Source organism: Castor canadensis, chromosome 5 (genome assembly GCF_047511655.1).
Source record: "Castor canadensis chromosome 5, mCasCan1.hap1v2, whole genome shotgun sequence".
Classification (NCBI taxonomy): Eukaryota; Metazoa; Chordata; class Mammalia; order Rodentia; family Castoridae; genus Castor; species Castor canadensis.
In genome coordinates, this window is record NC_133390.1 from 182,279,314 (window position 1) to 182,298,547 (window position 19,234).

Sequence of the window (19,234 nt, forward strand, 5' to 3'; positions counted from 1 at the left end):
GTGCATGTAATGGAGGATGAACATTAATTGAAAAATACCAAAGTAATTCTCAGCTTTAAGGAACTTTAGGGAACTCATGACCTACTTCCTAAAATAGGTTCTCCATGGTCTATGGATCCAGGCAGAAGGCTAATGGGAATGGCCACATCTACTGTCTATGTCTCCTGGGCTGCCGTATCTGGGTAGTGGGGTGGGGTGAAGAGTTGGCTGCTGTTGGGAGCAGAGACCTGGAGATGTCCCACATACTCTTCTCCAGCCCCCATGGCGTTTCTGATTTTGTGCAGGAAGGAGCCCCATCAAGTCCCATTTTGGATCCAATCCCACTAATAGCCCCTCTGGCTCCTCCAAGGGCTACAGCAGCTACCAGGGAATCATTGCAACTTCTCTTCTAAACTTGGGCCAAATTGCTGAAGAGACCCTAGTGGGGGAGGACTCAGTTCAGGTGGCCAAACCAGGCCCCAGTGTTGTGCATCTGCTTCAGGATGAGGCTGCAGAAGGCACTACCAGTGACGAGGGTGAAAAGGACCTCTTTATCCAGCCGGAGGATGCAGAGGAGGTCATCGAAGTAACCAGTGAGCGTTCCCAGGAGCCATGTCCCCAGTCCTTGGAGAATGTGGCCAATGAGGAGTCCAGCAAACAAAAAGGTGTCTTGGGTCATGAAGAGGAAGAGGAAGAAGAGGAAGAGGAAGAGGAGGAAGAGGAGGAGGAGGAGGAGGATGAAGAGGATGAGGATGAAGAGGATGATGATGAGGAGGAGGAAGAGGTAGAGGAGGATGAGGATGAAGAGGATGAGGATGATGATGAAGATGAGGATGAGGAGGAGGATGGGGAGGAAGAGGCAGCTCCGGATGTGATCTTTGGGGAGGATGCCTCTCATATCTCTGTCCAGAAGGCCCCTGAGCCACAGCACCCAGAACCACCGAGTCCCAAACCTGAGTACTCTGTCATTGTGGAGGTCCGCTCTGATGATGACAAGGATGAGGATGCACACTCCCAGAAGTCAGCGGTCACAGATGAGTCAGAAATGTATGATATGATGACCCGTGGGAACCTGGGCCTTCTAGAGCAGGCCATTGCCCTGAAGGCTGAGCAGGTGCGTGCTGTTTGTGACCCAGGGTGCCCACCCGCTGAGCAGGGCCAACTGGGCCCAGGAGAGCCAGGAAAGGCAGTAAAGCCCTTGGATGCAGTGCGGAAGAGCTGCTACAGCAAAGGTAGGCTGGGAATGGCCTGCTTGCACACCCACCATTCATACCATCACCAGGGACATGTAGCCTTACCCTAGGCATGCAGATGTAGGCTGGGAAGAGACATGGCCAGAGGCCCTTACAAGTAGACAAGGGACAATCACACAAGGACTGTGGTCAAAGACAGAAGATGGGATCTCACTGCTTCATGTAGGGTGGTTTGGAGAGAGACATAGCACGGAGCCACATGAGAAAGGGCTAGGTGGGAGAGAGAGAGGAGGGCAGGAGGGCTAGTGATCTAATCACTGTACTTCCCAGCCTGTCGCTGCCACCCTTACCTAAGTCTGTGGCAGGGGTTACACAATAACAGAGCCTGGCACGTGAAAGCCTTCAGTCCTGGAAAGCTGTTTTCTGTAGCCATACTGGGCCATCCTGACCCTCTTATGGGGTTGAAACCCTCAGGTAGACAAAAGGGTTGCCCATTTATCCCTTGCTCCTCTGGAGGGGCAGTCCCTGTGCTTTGAACCAGTCTCTCCAGGGTCATCTTACTGTCCAGCCCCTGTCTCTCTTGGGCTTCTGGGCAGTCTTATCTCCCTTCTCTCTGGATAGCCAGAATGGGGGACAGGAGCTGCCTCAGCCCTTGCCTACTCACAAGCAGTGCCCAGCCTCCTGGCTCTACATGATGTGTTTTGTGCGTTTTAGATCCTTCCAGAGCTGAGAAACGTGAGATCAAATGTCCAACGCCTGGCTGTGATGGCACTGGCCATGTTACCGGGTTGTATCCTCACCACCGTAGCCTGTCTGGCTGTCCCCACAAGGACAGGATCCCCCCAGAGAGTGAGTAGCTCCATGTAGAGTTAGCCCACACTTTGAAGCTCAGGCTCCTGTGGTATTTGGAGGTATCCATGGGGAGGGGAAGCCTTCCCAGGGCCCTGTCCCTTTGGGTTTCCCAAATGCTCATCCTTACACCCTCAAGCTGCCTTAGTCCAAATATGAGTCCTTTAATGCAGAGGATGCGACCTGCCCTGGTGTCTACCTGGAGATGCCAACTTGTGGCAGAGCCCCCAGAAAACTGTGCAGATGCAGGTCATGGGCAGAGATGACTAAGTCTGCTGAGTTGAGCAGGTGGAGGGCTTCATGTGGTGGTCTCTGTGTCTGAAAGCTCAGGAAGTGAGCATCTGTTCTTACTCTTAGTCTGGACACAGAAATTGTGAAAATTAAGTTCACAGTTGCAAAACAGAAAAGAGTGGAATCTAGTTTCTACCCCAGGAGTTAGGTTCACAGTGGGAGAGGGTATGCCTAATCCGGCTGAGAGTGGGGCTCACATTTTCAGACTTTGGGGCTAGAGCTGCTCTGAGCTGATTTAGGCTGTCTTGGGTTCCTTCTGCCTACAAAGCTGCAGCATTTGGCTAGGGCTCCTGTGACCTTCTTGGGTCCCCTATAGCCACGTAGGCACTCACTGTATGTCCTCCCTGGTTTTCTTACAGTCTTGGCCATGCATGAGAATGTGCTAAAGTGCCCCACTCCTGGCTGCACGGGCCAGGGCCATGTGAACAGCAACCGCAACACACACAGAAGGTACTGGGTTGAGCTGGGCCATGGTGGGGAATCTGGGCTGCAGTATGTGTCTCTGCCTGGGCCTTGAGCCCTCATTTGGGATAGGCTTTGGCCAGATGGGTAGTTCCTGAAAGATACCTGCCTCCTTGCCTTGGCAGGTGGCAGCTGGAGGTGTGCCCATCTCTATGGTGTTGCTGCATATGCCCTATGAGCTGGGGTGAGCATGCTCTTGTTCTAAGTGGTCTGATGCCCGTGGACAGAGCCAGGTGAAGACTTTGTGTCTCACCCATTTTTGGAAAATCTCTGCACACTAGCTCTTGCCCATGGTATCTGTTTGGATACAAACAGAACTTTAGTGGTCAGGGCTGCACTCTGGGCTTCTTGGAGGGAGTGCTGAAACCAGTGAACATGAGACTTCCAATCCACTGTCCTTATTTAGTTTTTGGTTCATCTTCCTCCATGAGGGAAGATCAGATCCCATCCCTACCCAGAAAGTCACAGGTGGACCTCAATGGGGTGTGCTAAGGCACACACTTAGGTGGGAGAAGTGTCAGAACTTTCAAGGCACTTTGTTGGAAAAGAGACCAAGTTCCTGAATGATGTGACTTTGCCACCCCCCTTGACCTAGGAGTTGGCACCTGAGCTCATGGTGGACCACATTCTGACAGACGAAGCTGCTTCATTCTTATTTTTTTGTGGGGGGATCTTTCACAGGGAGGGCTGGTGCCCTTAATACAGTATCCAGGTTGTGGTTTGAGTGGGGCCCTTTGTTTCCCTGAGTCAGTTAATGGAACACGATCTGGAGGTGGTTCCAGAATCTAGTCCTGGAAGTTGGAGAGGGGAGAGAAGGAAGGTGACTCGTGCAGATGAGTCACCTTTGCCCATGGTTTATACCTTTAGGATAAAATTCATCTTACTTTGTCACTGACTTAGAATTTTCTAAAACAGAAACTGTTGGAGCAGTTTGTACTTTTGAGGGCCTAGGACAGGGATGGAGAGAAAACCCTGTCCTATAGGAATGTCAGGCATGTTCCTGGCTCTGGGCCTGACATGTTTGGAGATTTGTGTCTGAATAATGCTGTTCCCAGAACCACATGTCTGGCCACCTGGGACAGGCCTAGCCTGGAGGAGAAGGCTCAGATGTCTCTCCTTTTCCTTCCTCTAGTTTGTCTGGGTGTCCCATTGCTGCCGCTGAAAAATTAGCCAAATCTCATGAGAAGCAGCAGCCGCAGACGGGAGATCCTTCCAAGAATAGCTCCAATTCAGATCGGATCCTCAGGTGGGTGAGATGAGCCACAGAACTTCAGGGACCACTTCTTAAATGCCTGCAGGGTGTCAGGACCATGTGTGTGGTATGCACATGCCTCTTGGCACACAGAACAGTCTTACATCTTCCAAGCTTACCAGAGCCTCAGCCAAGGTGCAGACAGCTGCCTGGCTGCCCAGCCTTAGTCACAGGCCTTGCTCTCCTCCAAGGCATCTGATACAGTCAGTGAGGCTATTCAGGGATCCATGTGTGGAGAAAGCAGGCCTCACTAGTGAGGGTGCATGTCATGTAGAAAGCACCTGATAGGCTTAGTCTCTCTCCTCACCCCAGGGCAGATCCTACACAGGGGAGGGGAGGGCACAGGTCTTGCTCCCCAGAATGCTGCTTCCTGTGTAGCCACTGAGCATCCCAGATAGCAAGCAGCAGGCCTATGTGCTTGTAGGCATGTGTGTCTGCATTCCCATTTGTGTGTATGCATAGATGTATGTTTACACAAGTGTGCTAGTGCATGTGTGTGTACATGTATAGATGTATTCTCATCAATGACAAATCTTTTGAAAGTCTATTGGAACACCACTTCATCCACTTACCCTGGGAAGTGGGTGTCACAAATAAGACTAGAGGCTGAGTGACTTGCCTAAGGCCACCCCTCCTGGCCTATCTTCAGAGACATCTCTAAAGTAAACTATAGTCTTCCATGATGGGGTAGGAGGAGTCCCTGGACAACTGATAGGAAGGATACTGTCCACCTGCTCCTTTCTCTACTTGTTGCTCTTACTCAAAAGATACATTGTTGCTCCCCATTTCTCTGAGGAACCAGAACTCACTCATGTCTCTCTCTCCCTGATTTTCAGACCCCTGTTCTATGTCTGTTTCCTCATACAAGAGTGGGAGACATGTCCATGTACACAGCAGAGGCCAAGCACTGGCTGGCATGGAACTGCTACCTCCTTGCAGGCCCCCCTGACCACAGCTATTTCCTGGCACAAGGCTGCAAAACCCCAGCCAGTGAGTCAAGGCTGCACACCTTGGTTCCTACACCTGGCCCTTTCCTGGTCTGCTCCAAAAGGTCCCTCTGAAGGTGTGGTCCCATACCCCATAGGTCTGGCTGGGGACAGGGACTCACCTTAGTGCTATTCAGAGCACTTGAGTTCCATCTATGGGCACCTTCAATCTGGCTGGTCCCAGCTGGCATGTTTGCACCAGCTGACTCTCACATGGCTTCTTTCCTCCATCTTATTTGTTCTTCCTCCCAGCTTCCTGACAATTTCTATTTGATCCTTTTCTTTCTTTGATCTAAGTCACTGATAAAAATGTCAAAACTGGCCCGTGTGTTAATTTGGGTGATGCCAGGGAGGGTGAGGGCCCTGGGACTTGGCTCCCCAGGACTTTGATCTTAGTTTGTAGACCTATGAATTTGGACAACAAACAAAAGTTTCTCATGAAGCTTAAGTGACATTCTGCCTTCCCACGTTATGGTGAACACTTGTCCAGCACTAGCAAAGGCAGCAGAATACAGGAGGCCTCCCATTAGGCCTATCCTGGGGTGCAAGTATAGGCTTTGCAAAGCTTTGCTGGAGTCTCCAACACCAAATCTGCAGATCCTGGCTGAAGCCTGGCCCTCCAAGCCACCAAAGAATGGCACCCATGTTGAGGCCAAAGTCAGTGTTTCCATGCTGGTGCTGGATGGACCAGCAGCTTCTCCAGCTGCTGCTGAGTCATTGTCCAGCGTAGGTCCCTGCCCTTTTTGGGGCAGGGGCACATTCCACCCCTGCTGGTGATCTGGTTTTCCGAGGCCTTTCAGAAGGGGCTTGGTTGTTGCCGGCCACTAGCCTGGTGGTTTTCTTCTCAGGTCACACTCAAACTCTTGTAGTGCTCAGTGCTCAGAGGCCCTCACCATCATTTCCAAATTCCATTGATCATCAGTCATTGCTTGGACCGGACAGGAACAAGGAGAGTTGGCAGTGCTCCCTTTCCTATCCTCTCTGAGCTGGTTCAGAAGTCCTTCTGTATTCTTAGTGCTATCAGCCCCCATTGTTCATATTCCTTTCTGCCTCCTATGTTGATCATGCTGTTTTCCAAGAATTTTCCTTGAACTCTTCTAAGAGCTTCAGTAACAATGAACTGAATACTTGCAGTGGTCTTTGTGTGCCTGTTGTTAACCCTGCCAGCAGCACCTTAAGGGCCCATCTCAACTTGCCTTAAGAAGAGAACAGCTGAGGGCAGAGCATCTGCCTGAGGGAAGAACTGGGTGAAGCCTAGCCCTGAGGCCATGCCTCTGCTCCTAATCCCCTTCTCCAAGACCCCTGACTCCCTTCTTGCTGGAGTACTAGGTTATTCTGCCCATAGAATTCTTCCTTATAGTGGCTTGCTGTTGTGCTGGGCTGTGTTACTTTTGGGCCCTCTGCCAAGAGCTCACTAATTGTAGCTGAGCTGTTGGAATCTTGTTCTCCTAAATTCTGAGGGAAGTCCAGGCCCTCTATTCTGGCTAATGCTGTCAGCATGAGGACATGCTGTTGTTTTTCCAGGCACCTATTGTATCCTCATTGTAGGCAATTCTTTCTCATACTGATCACAGGCCTGTCCCAGGGGCCCTTCACCCTGAGAGGTGGAATCCTGGCCAGCTATTAGGGGCAGGATATGGGGAGTGTCTCCCCGGGTCTCTGTTCTCGCTGGGTTGCGTGAGCTCCCTGCCTGGGCCATTGGATAGGGTGGGGGGAGGGTAGAATGGGTTCCCTGAGTCCCATCCTCACAGGCTCTGCATCTCTGTCCCACACCCCAGGCCCATGTGCTTCGTGAAGCAGCTTGAGGTTCCTCCTTATGGGAGCTACCGTCCCAATGTGGCTCCTGCCACGCCCAGGGCCAACTTGGCCAAGGAGCTGGAGAAGTTCTCCAAGGTCACCTTCGACTACGCAAGTTTTGACGCTCAGGTTTTTGGCAAACGTATGCTTGCCCCAAAGATTCAGACCAGCGAAACCTCACCCAAAGCCTTCCAATGTAAGTTGGGGAGAATCATCTTATCTCTCTTCCCATATTGCTCCTGGTAGGTGCATGAGGGAGGGGCCCTCTGAGGAGCTAGGAGGCCTTAGGCCTCACCCTGGCCTCAGCTGCCCCAGTGGGCACCATTGTGACCTCCGTGGGGCCTGCATCTCACCCACATTTACTTTGAGCCTTTATGTGTCTCCTAACTATTTGTAAAGCAAAACCAAGATCTGTTACAGGTGTATATGTACAGACTTAAGAATAACTTTACTGATGTGACCCATCCACTGGCTCTTTCAGTGAAGTGGGGTGTCCATACCTAGCACTGCTGCTGGGGAGGATCAGCAGTGGGATTGAGTGGGGCAGTACCCTGGCAGGAAGCCACTTGGTTTCCTGTATGGGGACCATCTTACTGGAAAAATGTTGTTTGTGACATTAACAATACACTTTGTAAGTAATTGTATAATAAAAGTCATTCCTGCAAATCTTCTAGAGCAATCTCCCCTGCCTTTTCTTGCCACTTACTCTATTCATTTGTGGATTGCAAACTCATTAGCTTTAAAAATGCCTGTGAGATGGGAAAGCACCTAGTACACACGTGGGATTGGGATGGGCACCTCCCAGTGGATGTTGCCAGCTCCACAGGTGGCAGGAACTCGTTTCTTATCTGTTAGTAGTTAGTTTTAGGGTTAGTTGCATCTGGGATGAGTCTCTTCCGGACTGCAGCAGATGTTGCTAGTTAGGCCGAGGCCTGGGGTGCCTACACAGAGGCATGTAATGGTGCTGCTGGGGAGGCATTCACAATGAATTTTCCATATATCTGGATCTTTCTGGAAATTCTGGTGGTTTCCTGGTTACTCAGAATATCATGTTTGAGAATGACTTTTAAGGCTGCAAAATAGTTACTAGAAAAGATAACATTTTATTCCTTCATTTGCTGTTCTAATGGACACTAATGTTGCAGCAGTGATTATTACTGGGGACACAAAATCAGCCCAGATGCAGTAACATCTTTGAGATAATGTGACAAAATTTGCCTTGTACACAACATTCCAAACATTCATCTTATTTACAAAATTCTCTAGTCTCTCCTAAGTATTTGCTGATGGACAGGTTATTTTTGTTTGAAATATCAGTGCTGCTAGGGTGTCTTTGTAGAGTTTTACTCTTTTCTGCCCAAATTTTGGTCGGAGCAGAGATAAGAAGCTACTTCTTCACTGGAAAAAAAGGGTGGTGGGTAGAGTATGTGAAGATGTGAGAGTGGGTGGTGGCCAGCCCCACACCATGCCACTGTAGCCGCTCCCTGGCACCCAGCACTTTCTCCATATGTCTGACGCCCTCTGTCCAAGTTTATGTCAGCTTGGCCTTGTTCCCTTTTTGCAGCCATACCTTCCCCAAAGGCCTCCTCCCCCGGGTGCAGCCCCCCCAGTGGTTATGTGAGGAGCACTTCACCCTCTTCTGCAGGCTTCGACTACTCGCATGACGCCGAGGCTGCACACATGGCTGCCACCGCCATCCTGAACCTCTCCACACGCTGCTGGGAGATGCCAGAGAACCTCAGTACGAAGCCACAGGACTTCCCCAGCAAGGTGGGTATATCTTCTGAAGAGTGCTCAGAGGAGGGGTGTGTGGGCAGAGTTTGTAGTCAAGCCCACCATCTCCCTGTGTGAGATGGTACTTGGAGCAGCTGGTGTCTACTTGATATTCCTCACTCTTACCTTTTTCCCCTTCTGATCATGGCCCGAATGACTACAAAGGTCACTCTGAGGAGTTTCACATGCTTTGTGACCAAGGGTTGTGCACACTCCATGCTCTGCTGCTGGGACCTAGAACGTGTTTTGCAGCAGGTGATCTAGTCTCACTCAAACTTGCAGCATGTCTCAAGGGACTGGTTTAATGCTGTTTGGAGGTGAGAGGAACTGCAGGGCTCCTGAATGTGCAGTCAAGAAGTGGCAGTTGGTTCTTTTCTCTTGGTTGCCGTTCATGCTGGTTGCTATACTTCCTTCTATGGGAACCCGTGTTCTGAGTTTTCTATAAATCCAATAAAAATGTACCAGAAGGTACATATGGGAAGGTACATATAGATTCTCTAACATGTATTTTTTCACCTTTTCAATTGCAGTCTGTGGATATTGAGGTAGATGAAAATGGAACTCTGGACTTGAGTATGCACAAACACCGCAAACGGGAAAATGCTTTTCCTGGCAGTAGCAGCTGTAGCAGCAGCCCTGGCCTCAAGTCTCCTGATGTCTCCCAGCGCCAGAGTAGCACCAGCGCCCCTAGCAGCTCCATGACCTCACCCCAGTCCAGCCAGGCCTCCCGCCAGGATGAGTGGGACCGGCCCCTGGACTATACCAAGCCAAGCCGCCTGAGAGAGGAGGAGGCTGAGGAGGTGGGTGCTAGGGGTGGAAGTTGAGAGAGAAGGCTAGTGGCTATTTTCTGGGTTGCTGTGATTGTTCTTGCTTCTCTAGGCAGCACCTCTTCATGGGTTTCAACCAGAGGCTGTGAGGTCTGTCCCTTTCTACACAGGGTCCTTCACTCTCAGGACATCTGAGACTCAGGGCCTCCCTCTGGGAGGGATTGCACCTGCCAGGGCCATGCTCAAACTTGTCCCATCAAGAAAGGGTAGTCTTTTTACCTTTGTGGAACAGGGTGGCCAGCACCAATATGGGTACTCTGAGGACACGGGAGAGGAGAAGGGCTTATTTCAGATCCCCTGAAGGATGTTTTGGGAAAAGTTCATATTTCCTTAGTTTTGTTAGACTTCTTCCAACCTGAAGAACATACCTGCTATCCAGACAGGCATTCTGCCCTTTGGTTCCTTGGACCAAGGCAGTAAAGAAACTCCTGGCTCAGGAGCCTTGGGGCTTGGGAACCCCATGGTGGGCAGTAGCCTGAGTCTCTGAGACCAGGACCATCTGGGGAAAGAAGAAATGGGATCAGAGCTGTGAATTCTTCCCTTTTCGATGGTTCCATCCACTTGACCTGTAAAATGAAGAGCCTCAGATGTGGGCTTCCCCTCAGCAGGATGTATCTCAAGGAGCAAAGTTCAGGCAGCTGTGTGAGGCTTTTGGGCTCTATATTCCTCTCCCTTCCCATGCTCCTCTGGAGGAAATCTCTGTGGAGTGAGCAAGGCCAGACATCCTGAGGAGGGATGGGGAGGTGGGCCAGTTCCCTCCGTAGTCTACTTCTCTCTCCCTCATTGGACCCTCACAACACTCCTCAGGTGGGCCTCAGGATTTCCGCACTTTCAGAGGGTTTAGGTCATGTGGCCCAGTTACTTGTTGGGTCTAAGAAGGGTCCTGTACTCAGCCTTCAGAGGAGGAAGTTCACCTGGATCTGTGTGTAGAGGCTGATTTCCTGTAGTGGGTTGAGGCCCTGTTGGAGTAGAGGTGCCCTCTGTGTAGTGTTTCCGCTGTCCTCTCTCATCCTTGAGTCTACAAGCTTCTCACATTCATACCCTACTCCCAGGACTACGTTGTCCTCTGGCCTATTGGCCATGACTTCTCAGTTAGTTGTTTTCTTAGTCCCACTTGGTGGTGGATGTCCTGAGCCCTTTTCCTGCCCCTTCCTTGGCCCTGGCTTAGTTCTGGTCTTGCCAGGCTGCCTTGGTCCTATCCTCTTAGAGCACCCTGTTACCCGCCCCTCCCACACTCCCAAATAAGCCTCCATCTGCAGGTTGATCTATCTTAGAGGTCCTGAGGTCCCATCTTTGAAGTCTGCCTCATGCACCAACTGGAGGCCATGGCTAATAATTCACTTTGCAGTCAGCAGCCTTGGCTTATTTGTAAACCCTTCCTCTCTCTCCCCATCCCCTTCCTAGCACAGTTCACCTGCCAGAAATGCCTCCTTGGTCTCAAGCCCTTTCTTGTCCTTCTCTCTCTGCCCTAGACTCCTGACTCAGACTTTTCCACTAGCCCTGTCTGAGGCTCCCACACTGCCAGCAGCAGTCCCTCCTTACTGTTCCTGGGTACTCCAGGCCCCTCATGTCCAGGGGCCTCTGGTATAGCCTCTTCTCCCCTGCTTCATGGAGCCTTGCTTCCTTGAAGACTTAGCTAAGTGAGTTCTCTGAGATAGGAAGTCTTCTGTCTTTGGATGTGGCCCAGGATCCCTAGCATAGGGAGTGTTCCAGCCCACAGGATGCTCTCTTCTGTCTTGTTGGGGGAGTTAGACTTTCCTCCCTCCTCCAAAACACAGGCGATTCCAAGAAATACCTCATGGATACTGCCCTGAAGGGTCCTTCTCCTTTGCCCACTAGGTTGGGCATCCAGCCTCCCTGCCCAGCTGTTAAAACCTCTCCCTGCTGGTTTTTTGCAGTCAGAGCCAGCAGCACATTCTTTTGCTTCTTCTGAAGCAGATGACCAGGAGGTGTCAGAAGAAAACTTTGAGGAGCGAAAGTACCCAGGGGAAGTCACCCTTACCAACTTTAAGCTGAAGTTTCTCTCTAAGGACATAAAGAAGGAGCTACTCACGTAAGTGCCTCCTCAGCTGCAGGCCTCCCAAGAGTCTGGGAGGAACAGGCCTGGTCCTAGCAGGCCTGGTCCTAGCCCAGAGCCACTAGGTCTTTTTGGTCCAGGGCCTCTCATCCCTGGGTTGAATGCCTGGAACCAGGTAGCACACGCAGTGACAAAGGTTTCCTGTCATCTCTGCACTGTGGTGGGCATTAACACAATTCTCAAAAAGCAATTAAAAACAAAGAATAATCCCTGGCCCATCCTGCAAAGCAGAAGAGAGCAGGGCAGGATGGGAACTGAGGATTCATGACCAGAAAGGTCCACAAGGAACCCTCAGGAACCATGGAGGCTAGCTCTCAGCTGTGGCAGCTGCTAGACCCTGGGCCTCCCCCTGAACTGGCCCTCACAGTGCTGAAACAGGCAGAGCTTTCTGTCAGCCACTGCCAACCCTTCTCTTAAGAGGATTGTGAGGGGCTATGCCTGGTATCTTAGCTATTGGCAATCCTCATAGCCCTCACCTGTGCTCAGAGCTCAAACCTGGTAGGGGAGAGAACCCTCCTCTTCTTATCCTGAGCCCCACTAGTTTCCTCCTACTTTGGGGCTGAATGTCCTCAGGGCAGCTGGATCCAGGCTCTTGTCCTCAGGTAAGGAGATGCTTCTTCACTGACTGGAGTGGGAAGGAGTGCCCCACCTACATGTTCATGTGCAAACACATGTGCACACATGCTTCACCTAACTTCAAGTTCTATTTTTCCTTCTTGAGTTAAGTTGTGTGGGAGAAACTTCCAGTCCAAGAGGCAAGGTCTGTGCTCCAAGGACTCAGGGGGAGTGGGCTGGCCATGGGCCAGCGACCTGCCCACAACAGGCTTGTCTTAGGAGCAGGCCTGCAGGTATGCATTGTTCTTTGTTCTGACACTCTTTTTCCTTTGTCCAGCTGTCCCACCCCCGGCTGTGACGGCAGTGGCCACATCACCGGGAACTATGCCTCCCACCGCAGGTTCGTGCCCTGCTCCTCTGGCCTGGCCTCAGTGCTTTGTGGGGGGTCTTCCTCCTGTCTTCCTCTGCTCCCCCTCTGTGGCTTACCCCATATCCCATCTCTTCTCTTTCAGCCTCTCTGGTTGCCCTCTTGCTGACAAGAGCCTCAGAAACCTCATGGCTGCCCACTCTGCTGACCTCAAGTATGTTTGCGCTCCCTGACCTCCTGTCTCTTGGGCAGCACCCTCGCCTTGCTCTCTCCTTCATGAGGCTCCCATCAAAATTGGCCTTCTCCAAGATACTACCCCAGGCTGGCCCCTGCTCTCCTGGGATGGGACAGAGGGGCAGGGCTGAGGAAGGGCTGACTCTGCTTGGCTGGGCTGCTGCCGCTGTGCTTGTGACCCCTGTTCTGAGCACTGTCCCCTCTCCCCTTGGTGGTGGTGGAGCTGCTGCAGGATTCTGCACTGTCCTTGTTCCTTCCCCAGCCTCTCCTGAGGACCCTGGCAGGGTTGCCTGGGCGTGCTTTGCCCATTGCCCTAGAGAACAGGAAAAGCCTGGCACTGGGTGTAGCTCAGTGGCTGTAGGCTGCGGGGCTCTTTCTGAATAAACTGGTGCTCATGATGTGAGAGAAAGCTCCTTGCCTTCCTCCTCCTGCACCCTGGCTGCTCTGTCTCTCCCTGGTGCCTTCCCTGTCGTCCACCCTCTATGCTCTTGCCTTCTCTTTGCTGGCCCCCTTTCTGCTTCTGTGCCTCCTTGCCCTAATGCATGGGCAGGCAGGCCCTGAGGGCACCCTCAAGTCTGCCTGGCAGTCCTGCATAAACAAGGCACAAGCACCCAGAGGTTTCCAGGCATCTGTACTCTTGGGATTAGAGTTGGAGACACCACTACCTTCGATTCTCATGCTTTCTGTTGAGCTGTGACATTACAGCACCTGTGACTCTGGGCTGTGGGGTCCTCATCCTTAGCCTTGGAGCTGAGCAGAGACTTTGGAGGAGGGAGGTGCTACTCTTGTCCTTCAGTCTCCCCAACAGGCCTGGTCCTCCTTCCTGAGGGCCTTTGTGGTGGGACCTCTAAATCAAGGCCAAAGCTCCCTGGCTCTGTTTTGGGGCCAGAGAGGAGCTGGGCAGTGGTGCCTCTGGGATGAGGAAATGGAGTGCTGAAGGCTCCTAGGAACAAATCCCCAGGCTTCCAGCACCCACCCTGGCAGTCTAACTCTAACCACCTCGTTTTCTTTCTGAGACTGAATTGCAGGTTCACACCTTGGCTGTTTCACAATTTCACTCACTTTCCCACTGTGTTTGGTCCTGAAAACCAAATCTGAACACTCAGTCCTATAGCCTTGGGAACTCCTGTGCCCCCCCCCCCACCTTTCTTCATTGCCATCTTTCTTGTATTCTTTTTTTCTATTTTCTTTTCCTATTCTTCTCTCTTTTCTAATTATGGTTAGTTTTCATTATTTTCCAACTCAATGGCATGAATAACTTTAGAGCTAGTGATGTGACCACACACAGTCCATGGCCCTAAAGGAGTTGATAGAAGGAAACTTGGCCAGATAGGGTCAGGAGATATGGCTGCTGGGAGGGTCAGTAGCCTTATAAGACTAAGAGCCTGGGAAGAACTTTAACCAAAAACTTCTGTAGAAACAGCAATGGAAAGTCTCCCTTTTTTGAAATGAGCTGCTCAACCTCATCAAGGAGTGGGCAGGTAGCCAAAGATGTCCAAAGCTTTTCTCTACCCTAGAGCTCTTTCTGGGGAACCCATCTTCCCACACCACAGCATGGGCTTGGGCAATCATGGACAGCTCCTTTGACTTTCCTGGTGCCCCAGTCTCCTCTGGTTCCTTGTTCTGCCTAAGTGGATATCAGGGTGGGCAAGTTGGGGCAGACAAGAATGTTTTTGTGTCCTCCTTATCCATGGTAGATGTAGAGACTCTCAGATGTGTTGAAAGCAAACTCTAGGGGCCATTTGCTCTCCCTTCCATGAGCCTTGGGCTGTTCAGTTCAACATGGATGTAGAGAGTGCAGTACAACTGCTTAACTGTTGGGGTGTGGCAGGCTCTGCACAGGGTTATAATGCCCCCCTCAGCATAGGGACAGGGTTCAGAGGAAGATCTGGGGTGCCACCAAGGCAGAGGCATCCCTTAGGCATGGATTCTTCCTTCTGTTCAGATAAGGCAGATGGTAGGAGGGGTGGAAGCAGCTCCGGTTCCTCTGGCTGACCCTATGACTATGGGCATAAGGAGTATTTTGTTCCTCTGACCATGTAGATACTGTCCTCTCTGGGACACAACTCTCAGGAAAAACCACCTGTGTGTCAGGTACCTGTTGGTTCTGAGGGAACCACTGACCTACTGAGACTCACCATTGCTAATGGGTGTGTCTGCACTGTACCCCTGGTGCCACTCATAGCTCAGAACTGTGTTTGTTGCCTTTGAGTCCTGGGACTGCTATGGGTCTGTTGTCCTGGCCACTAAGTGACCACCACCTTTAGGGCTGAACCTGAGTTTTGCTGGATGCTTCCTAGATGCTGAGACAAGGAGCAGGGATGCTGGGCCTCCACCTGAGCTTCTGTCCACCAGGAGGGACAGCCATCTTTAGTTCCCTGGACATGAGCTTCTGGAGAATAGGGACATCCTGGCAGTGGTGTAGTACCTATGCTCACAGCATGGTCCCACGAAGATAGGAAGAAGGTTTGATGGGTTGGCTGGCTGACATCCAGTGAAATGCCCAATATATGACACAGGGAAGGGATAAGGGACCTGAGATGCCCCAGGAGGATGCTCTGAGAAAACTTTGAGGGGTCAGAGAGAAGGTCACAGGGGACGAAGCCAGCTCTGTCATGCTGTGAGTTCTTTTGGGTGCTAGGCTGCACCCAGCTTCTGTCCTCCATGCAAGGAGTGCTGTGCTTCAAAGACCAGATGCTGCTTGTGGCTAGTGGAAGACTCTGGTGAGGAAGGGCCATCTTCACTGCACAGAAAATGAGGAGTCCTCCCAGGACCTGAGTGTCATGGAGCAGTGCTCTGAGTAATTGGCTATTTGGCATCAGCACCAAATGCTTATCTGGCTTCTGCAGGCTGGCACCCTCATGAGGAGCAAGGTGAAGAGCAGCAGATCCAATGGGGAGATAGGTCCACCTACAGAGCAGCCCCTCCCCGACAACACCTGTTGGAACTCACACATTTTCCTTTTTGGAGAAAATAATTTAAGAAAATCCATGCTTAAAATACTATAGTGTAATTTCTACCACCTTATGCAATATGTTCACTAAACACTTTGAAGTATATAAAAGTTTGTGCTTCCCCTTCTTGCTTTCTGCTCCACCCACAAAGTTACTGGCTATATGAATTCTTTACTCATCAAACAGGGACCAGGCCTTCAGTAGCCATGTAACAGGTGCTCATAGCATCTTTCCTGAGCTCTCATGTTTAAAGCTAAGATGTGTTCTGGGTGCCTCTAGTTCAGGCTGGAACCCAGTAGAAGGCTTTGCTTTAGTCTCCTTTAGGTACAGTGAACCCAACAGGCTAGTCCCAACATCCTGGTTTGGTGACCAGTGTAAAGTTGGGGCCCTTGGGCTGCTCTTCTCTTAGCCTTCTAGACCACCTGGGGTGACTGGGACAGTACTGCAGTCCTGAGATAACCCTGTCAGATGTCTATTGCTGGCAATATCCAGTGATCCTTCTCCTCAAAGAGGCACTTATGGAGGTTGGGTGTTTGGGAGACACCAGACTGGGGACAGCAGTAGGCTCACTTGAGAGCTGAGGTGAGAGGGTCAAGCATCTTTACAGGCTCTGGTCTCATTCCATTTTCCTCTGCAGGTGCCCCACGCCTGGCTGTGATGGCTCTGGTCACATAACAGGGAACTATGCTTCACACCGGAGGTGAGTGGGGCTGGTGGGGCAGGTAGGGGGTCTCTGTCTTAGACAAAGTTTTAAAGTTCTGAATAAGACATTAATGCTGCCGACTAGAGCCCATTTCCATCTCTTCTGAATTGATGGTGCATCCAGAACCTGTCAGGTGGCCCTTTTCAGTAAGATAAAAAGAAAAAGGGTCAGAGTTAGAGGCTCATGGAGATGCTTCCCATTCCTCACCCATTGCCCTGTGTGAGGACTGTGTCTACTGACTCTCTTCCATGTATGACTGGTTGATCAACTGATTGATAGATCTGCTGTCGCTTCCTACCACCCCTGCCAGTGGTCGCAGAACTTGAGGGAAGAGAATGAGGCAGATGGGTGAGGAAGCTGCTGTTCTGGTACTGAAGTGGCATGTTTTCCTCTTTCAAACCCAGCTTGTCAGGTTGCCCACGTGCCAAGAAGAGTGGACTCAAGGTAGCACCCACCAAGGATGACAAGGAGGATCCAGAACTGATGAAGTATGTTGGGCCACGCCGACTTCTTCATTACTTTGCAAAACTTAGGTTTTTCCTGCATGTTATAATTAAAAAAGAAACAAACAAAACTCCACCTTGTATGGTGGGGTAAGCCTATAATCCCAGCACTTGGGAGGTAGAGGTAGAAAGATCAGGAGTTTGAGGCCAGCAAAACCTGTCTCAGAAAACAAAACAAAACAGAAAAACTCCCTTTTCCTTACAACTGATCAACAAACTAATCAATAGCAATCTTCATTTTTCCAGAAGTGCTCAAACTGGTACATTGATGCCTGGATATTGTAACCATGGCACGTATGCTGGCCTTTCTCTGGGCTCAGGTTAGGGGCGCTTGGCGGGGCTGTCTTGGGGTGATCCCAGGACATTCACAGGGTTTATAATCTGCATAATTGTCTGGAAGGAAGATTCAGGTATAGAGTCCAGGAGGAGAACATAGTTAGGTGTTGCATCTTTGAATTCTGTGTTTCTACCTACCTACACACCTGTGAAGAGCTGATAGAGTAGGAGAGCCTGGGAGAATTGAAACTGGATAGTGGACCCTGCTGTGGGGAGGAAAGAAAATCTTCTTGGCCTTAAGTGATCCAAATCCCTGAAGCAAAAAGATAGCCTTCTACTTCCCTTCTCATGGGGAAGATGTGTCTTTGGGTAGGGGTTATGGATAAACCCTGTCTCTGTGTGTGGCCCACTTGGTGGGGACTTGTTTCCTTGCAAGGTTATTCTTCCTTCAGGGAACTAATCCTCTGCAGTGCCAACCTGCAAACAAGATTCAAACAAGGCAACTTACTGGCCAATTTGCCCACAACATGAGGGTTTCAGAGCTGATACCCTGTAAAGTGGGCAGTGAATGTTTTTCACCCTCAACAGATGAATGGCTCTGGCCTCCTGGTTGACCAGGGCCTTGGACTGGCTTGTATGGGGCAGGGCCCACCAGGCTCATAGAAAGCAGGTCTTTCTCAACTGCATCATTCACTGGACCAACAGCTGCCAGACACTTACCCTGAAGGTCCAAAATCCTGCTCTTCTTCATAGCTGCTCCAGCTGTGCTCTATATCTGCTTGGCCACAAAGGAGGGACCTAACCAGCATCACATATTTCAGAAGGGGTCAGCCCCACCAGCTGTTTGACCTAATAAAATTTATTTAAATTTTATAATGAAACTATAATGAATGCTAAATTAACAATGCAAAATATGTGATCATTGGTATTTTGAGTGCTACACACTAAATCCTGGGGTGGACAAGAAGTATTTTTCCTCCTGAGAATCTAGAAATTTGCCTGTGATTATATGAATGCAATGCATTTATGGATTTAGCAAGGGTTCTGATGGTGGAGATATTGTAAATGAATTGTGCTGCATTTGCAAATGATTAAGATCAAGATCAGCATTTTTTCAAATTAACTGGGAAAAATGGTTTTCCTCTTTCTAATATACTTTCAACTTTGCTTTAAAAAAGAGCAAGAGTTCTGCAGTCAAATGGAGACTGTGACCTTTAGAAATGGTCTAGCATTGGCAGGATGGATGAAGTTCTTAATGGCTTCATGGAAAGAGGAGGGGTACCTGCTAGCACCTCCATTTTATAGGGCCTCCTCTCAGCCATAAACTTTAGCCATATTTATAATTGACCAGCATCTTTAAACAGTGCAGACTGAGGCAGAAACCTTAATGGATGTACCAGGTCCTGCTGAGAAATGGGATTCCATTAGCAGGCTTGAGTTGTGGTTTTGCAGGGGATGTGAAGAAAGTTTTCATTCTTGATGTCTCAAGTTTACACTGTTTGAGATTAAGTCATGTCAACTCGTGAGTCCCAATTGCCATAACCTTATAATTGGTCATAGAAATCTACAGAGGTTCTACTGTGAGAGTCAGGTGTTGATGCTTCTCCTGCTCTCCCCATTACCTTTGGAGGAGGTCCATGATGCCTGACCACCTTGCACCTGACATGTGAAATGAACCTTCAGTTCCTACTGTCCTAGCCCCACATCTTGTGTTACTTCACACAGAGCAGTGTGCCCCACCATGTGATCTAGAGAGAACATAGTCTCACCTGAGGAGCATTCCAATGCAGGCTCATGCCTCATGCACATCTCAACATGACATTACCTGCTGATTTTGAAGATTGCATGTGGATATTAAGAGAAAAGAACCATACTGAATACTCTACATGGATGCAATTCCATCAGACACCAACAGCTTCTCTTGGTGGGGAGATTCAGAGGTTTGGAAGAAGTTGGTAAGAAGAATTCAGATTCACTGCCAGGAGTGACTGAAGGGCTCTCTCTCATCTGGCCGTTTGAGCTTGTGATGTTGGAGCCTCAGCAGATGCCTTTTCCCAGCCCAAGCCCTTACCTCAGGCTTGACTGTGACTGGCCCAGGTGTCTTAGGCCCATGGCTGGGAGGAATCCAGTTTGAGGGTCTGGACATTGAATGTGAA

At 50.3% G+C, this 19,234-nt stretch overlaps 1 protein-coding gene across 5 annotated transcripts in view; it reads left to right on the top strand.

Moving 5' to 3' along the window:
* The window catches only part of Myt1 (myelin transcription factor 1), a 65,616-nt gene that overhangs the window by 35,663 nt on the left and 10,719 nt on the right, over positions 1 to 19,234 (top strand). For 3 of the 5 annotated variants that reach the window (XM_074075208.1, XM_074075212.1, XM_074075209.1), the window contains exons 7-18: positions 285 to 1,211; positions 1,887 to 2,021; positions 2,672 to 2,762; positions 3,907 to 4,020; positions 6,791 to 7,005; positions 8,374 to 8,579; positions 9,113 to 9,382; positions 11,308 to 11,462; positions 12,379 to 12,441; positions 12,554 to 12,622; positions 16,234 to 16,296; positions 16,704 to 16,787. In XM_074075208.1, the coding sequence (XP_073931309.1) occupies positions 285 to 1,211; positions 1,887 to 2,021; positions 2,672 to 2,762; positions 3,907 to 4,020; positions 6,791 to 7,005; positions 8,374 to 8,579; positions 9,113 to 9,382; positions 11,308 to 11,462; positions 12,379 to 12,441; positions 12,554 to 12,622; positions 16,234 to 16,296; positions 16,704 to 16,787 (2,392 nt within the window). The remainder of the gene's footprint in view (positions 1 to 284; positions 1,212 to 1,886; positions 2,022 to 2,671; positions 2,763 to 3,906; positions 4,021 to 6,790; positions 7,006 to 8,373; positions 8,580 to 9,112; positions 9,383 to 11,307; positions 11,463 to 12,378; positions 12,442 to 12,553; positions 12,623 to 16,233; positions 16,297 to 16,703; positions 16,788 to 19,234) is intronic. The other 2 variants (XM_074075211.1, XM_074075210.1) reach the window with 2 other exon arrangements.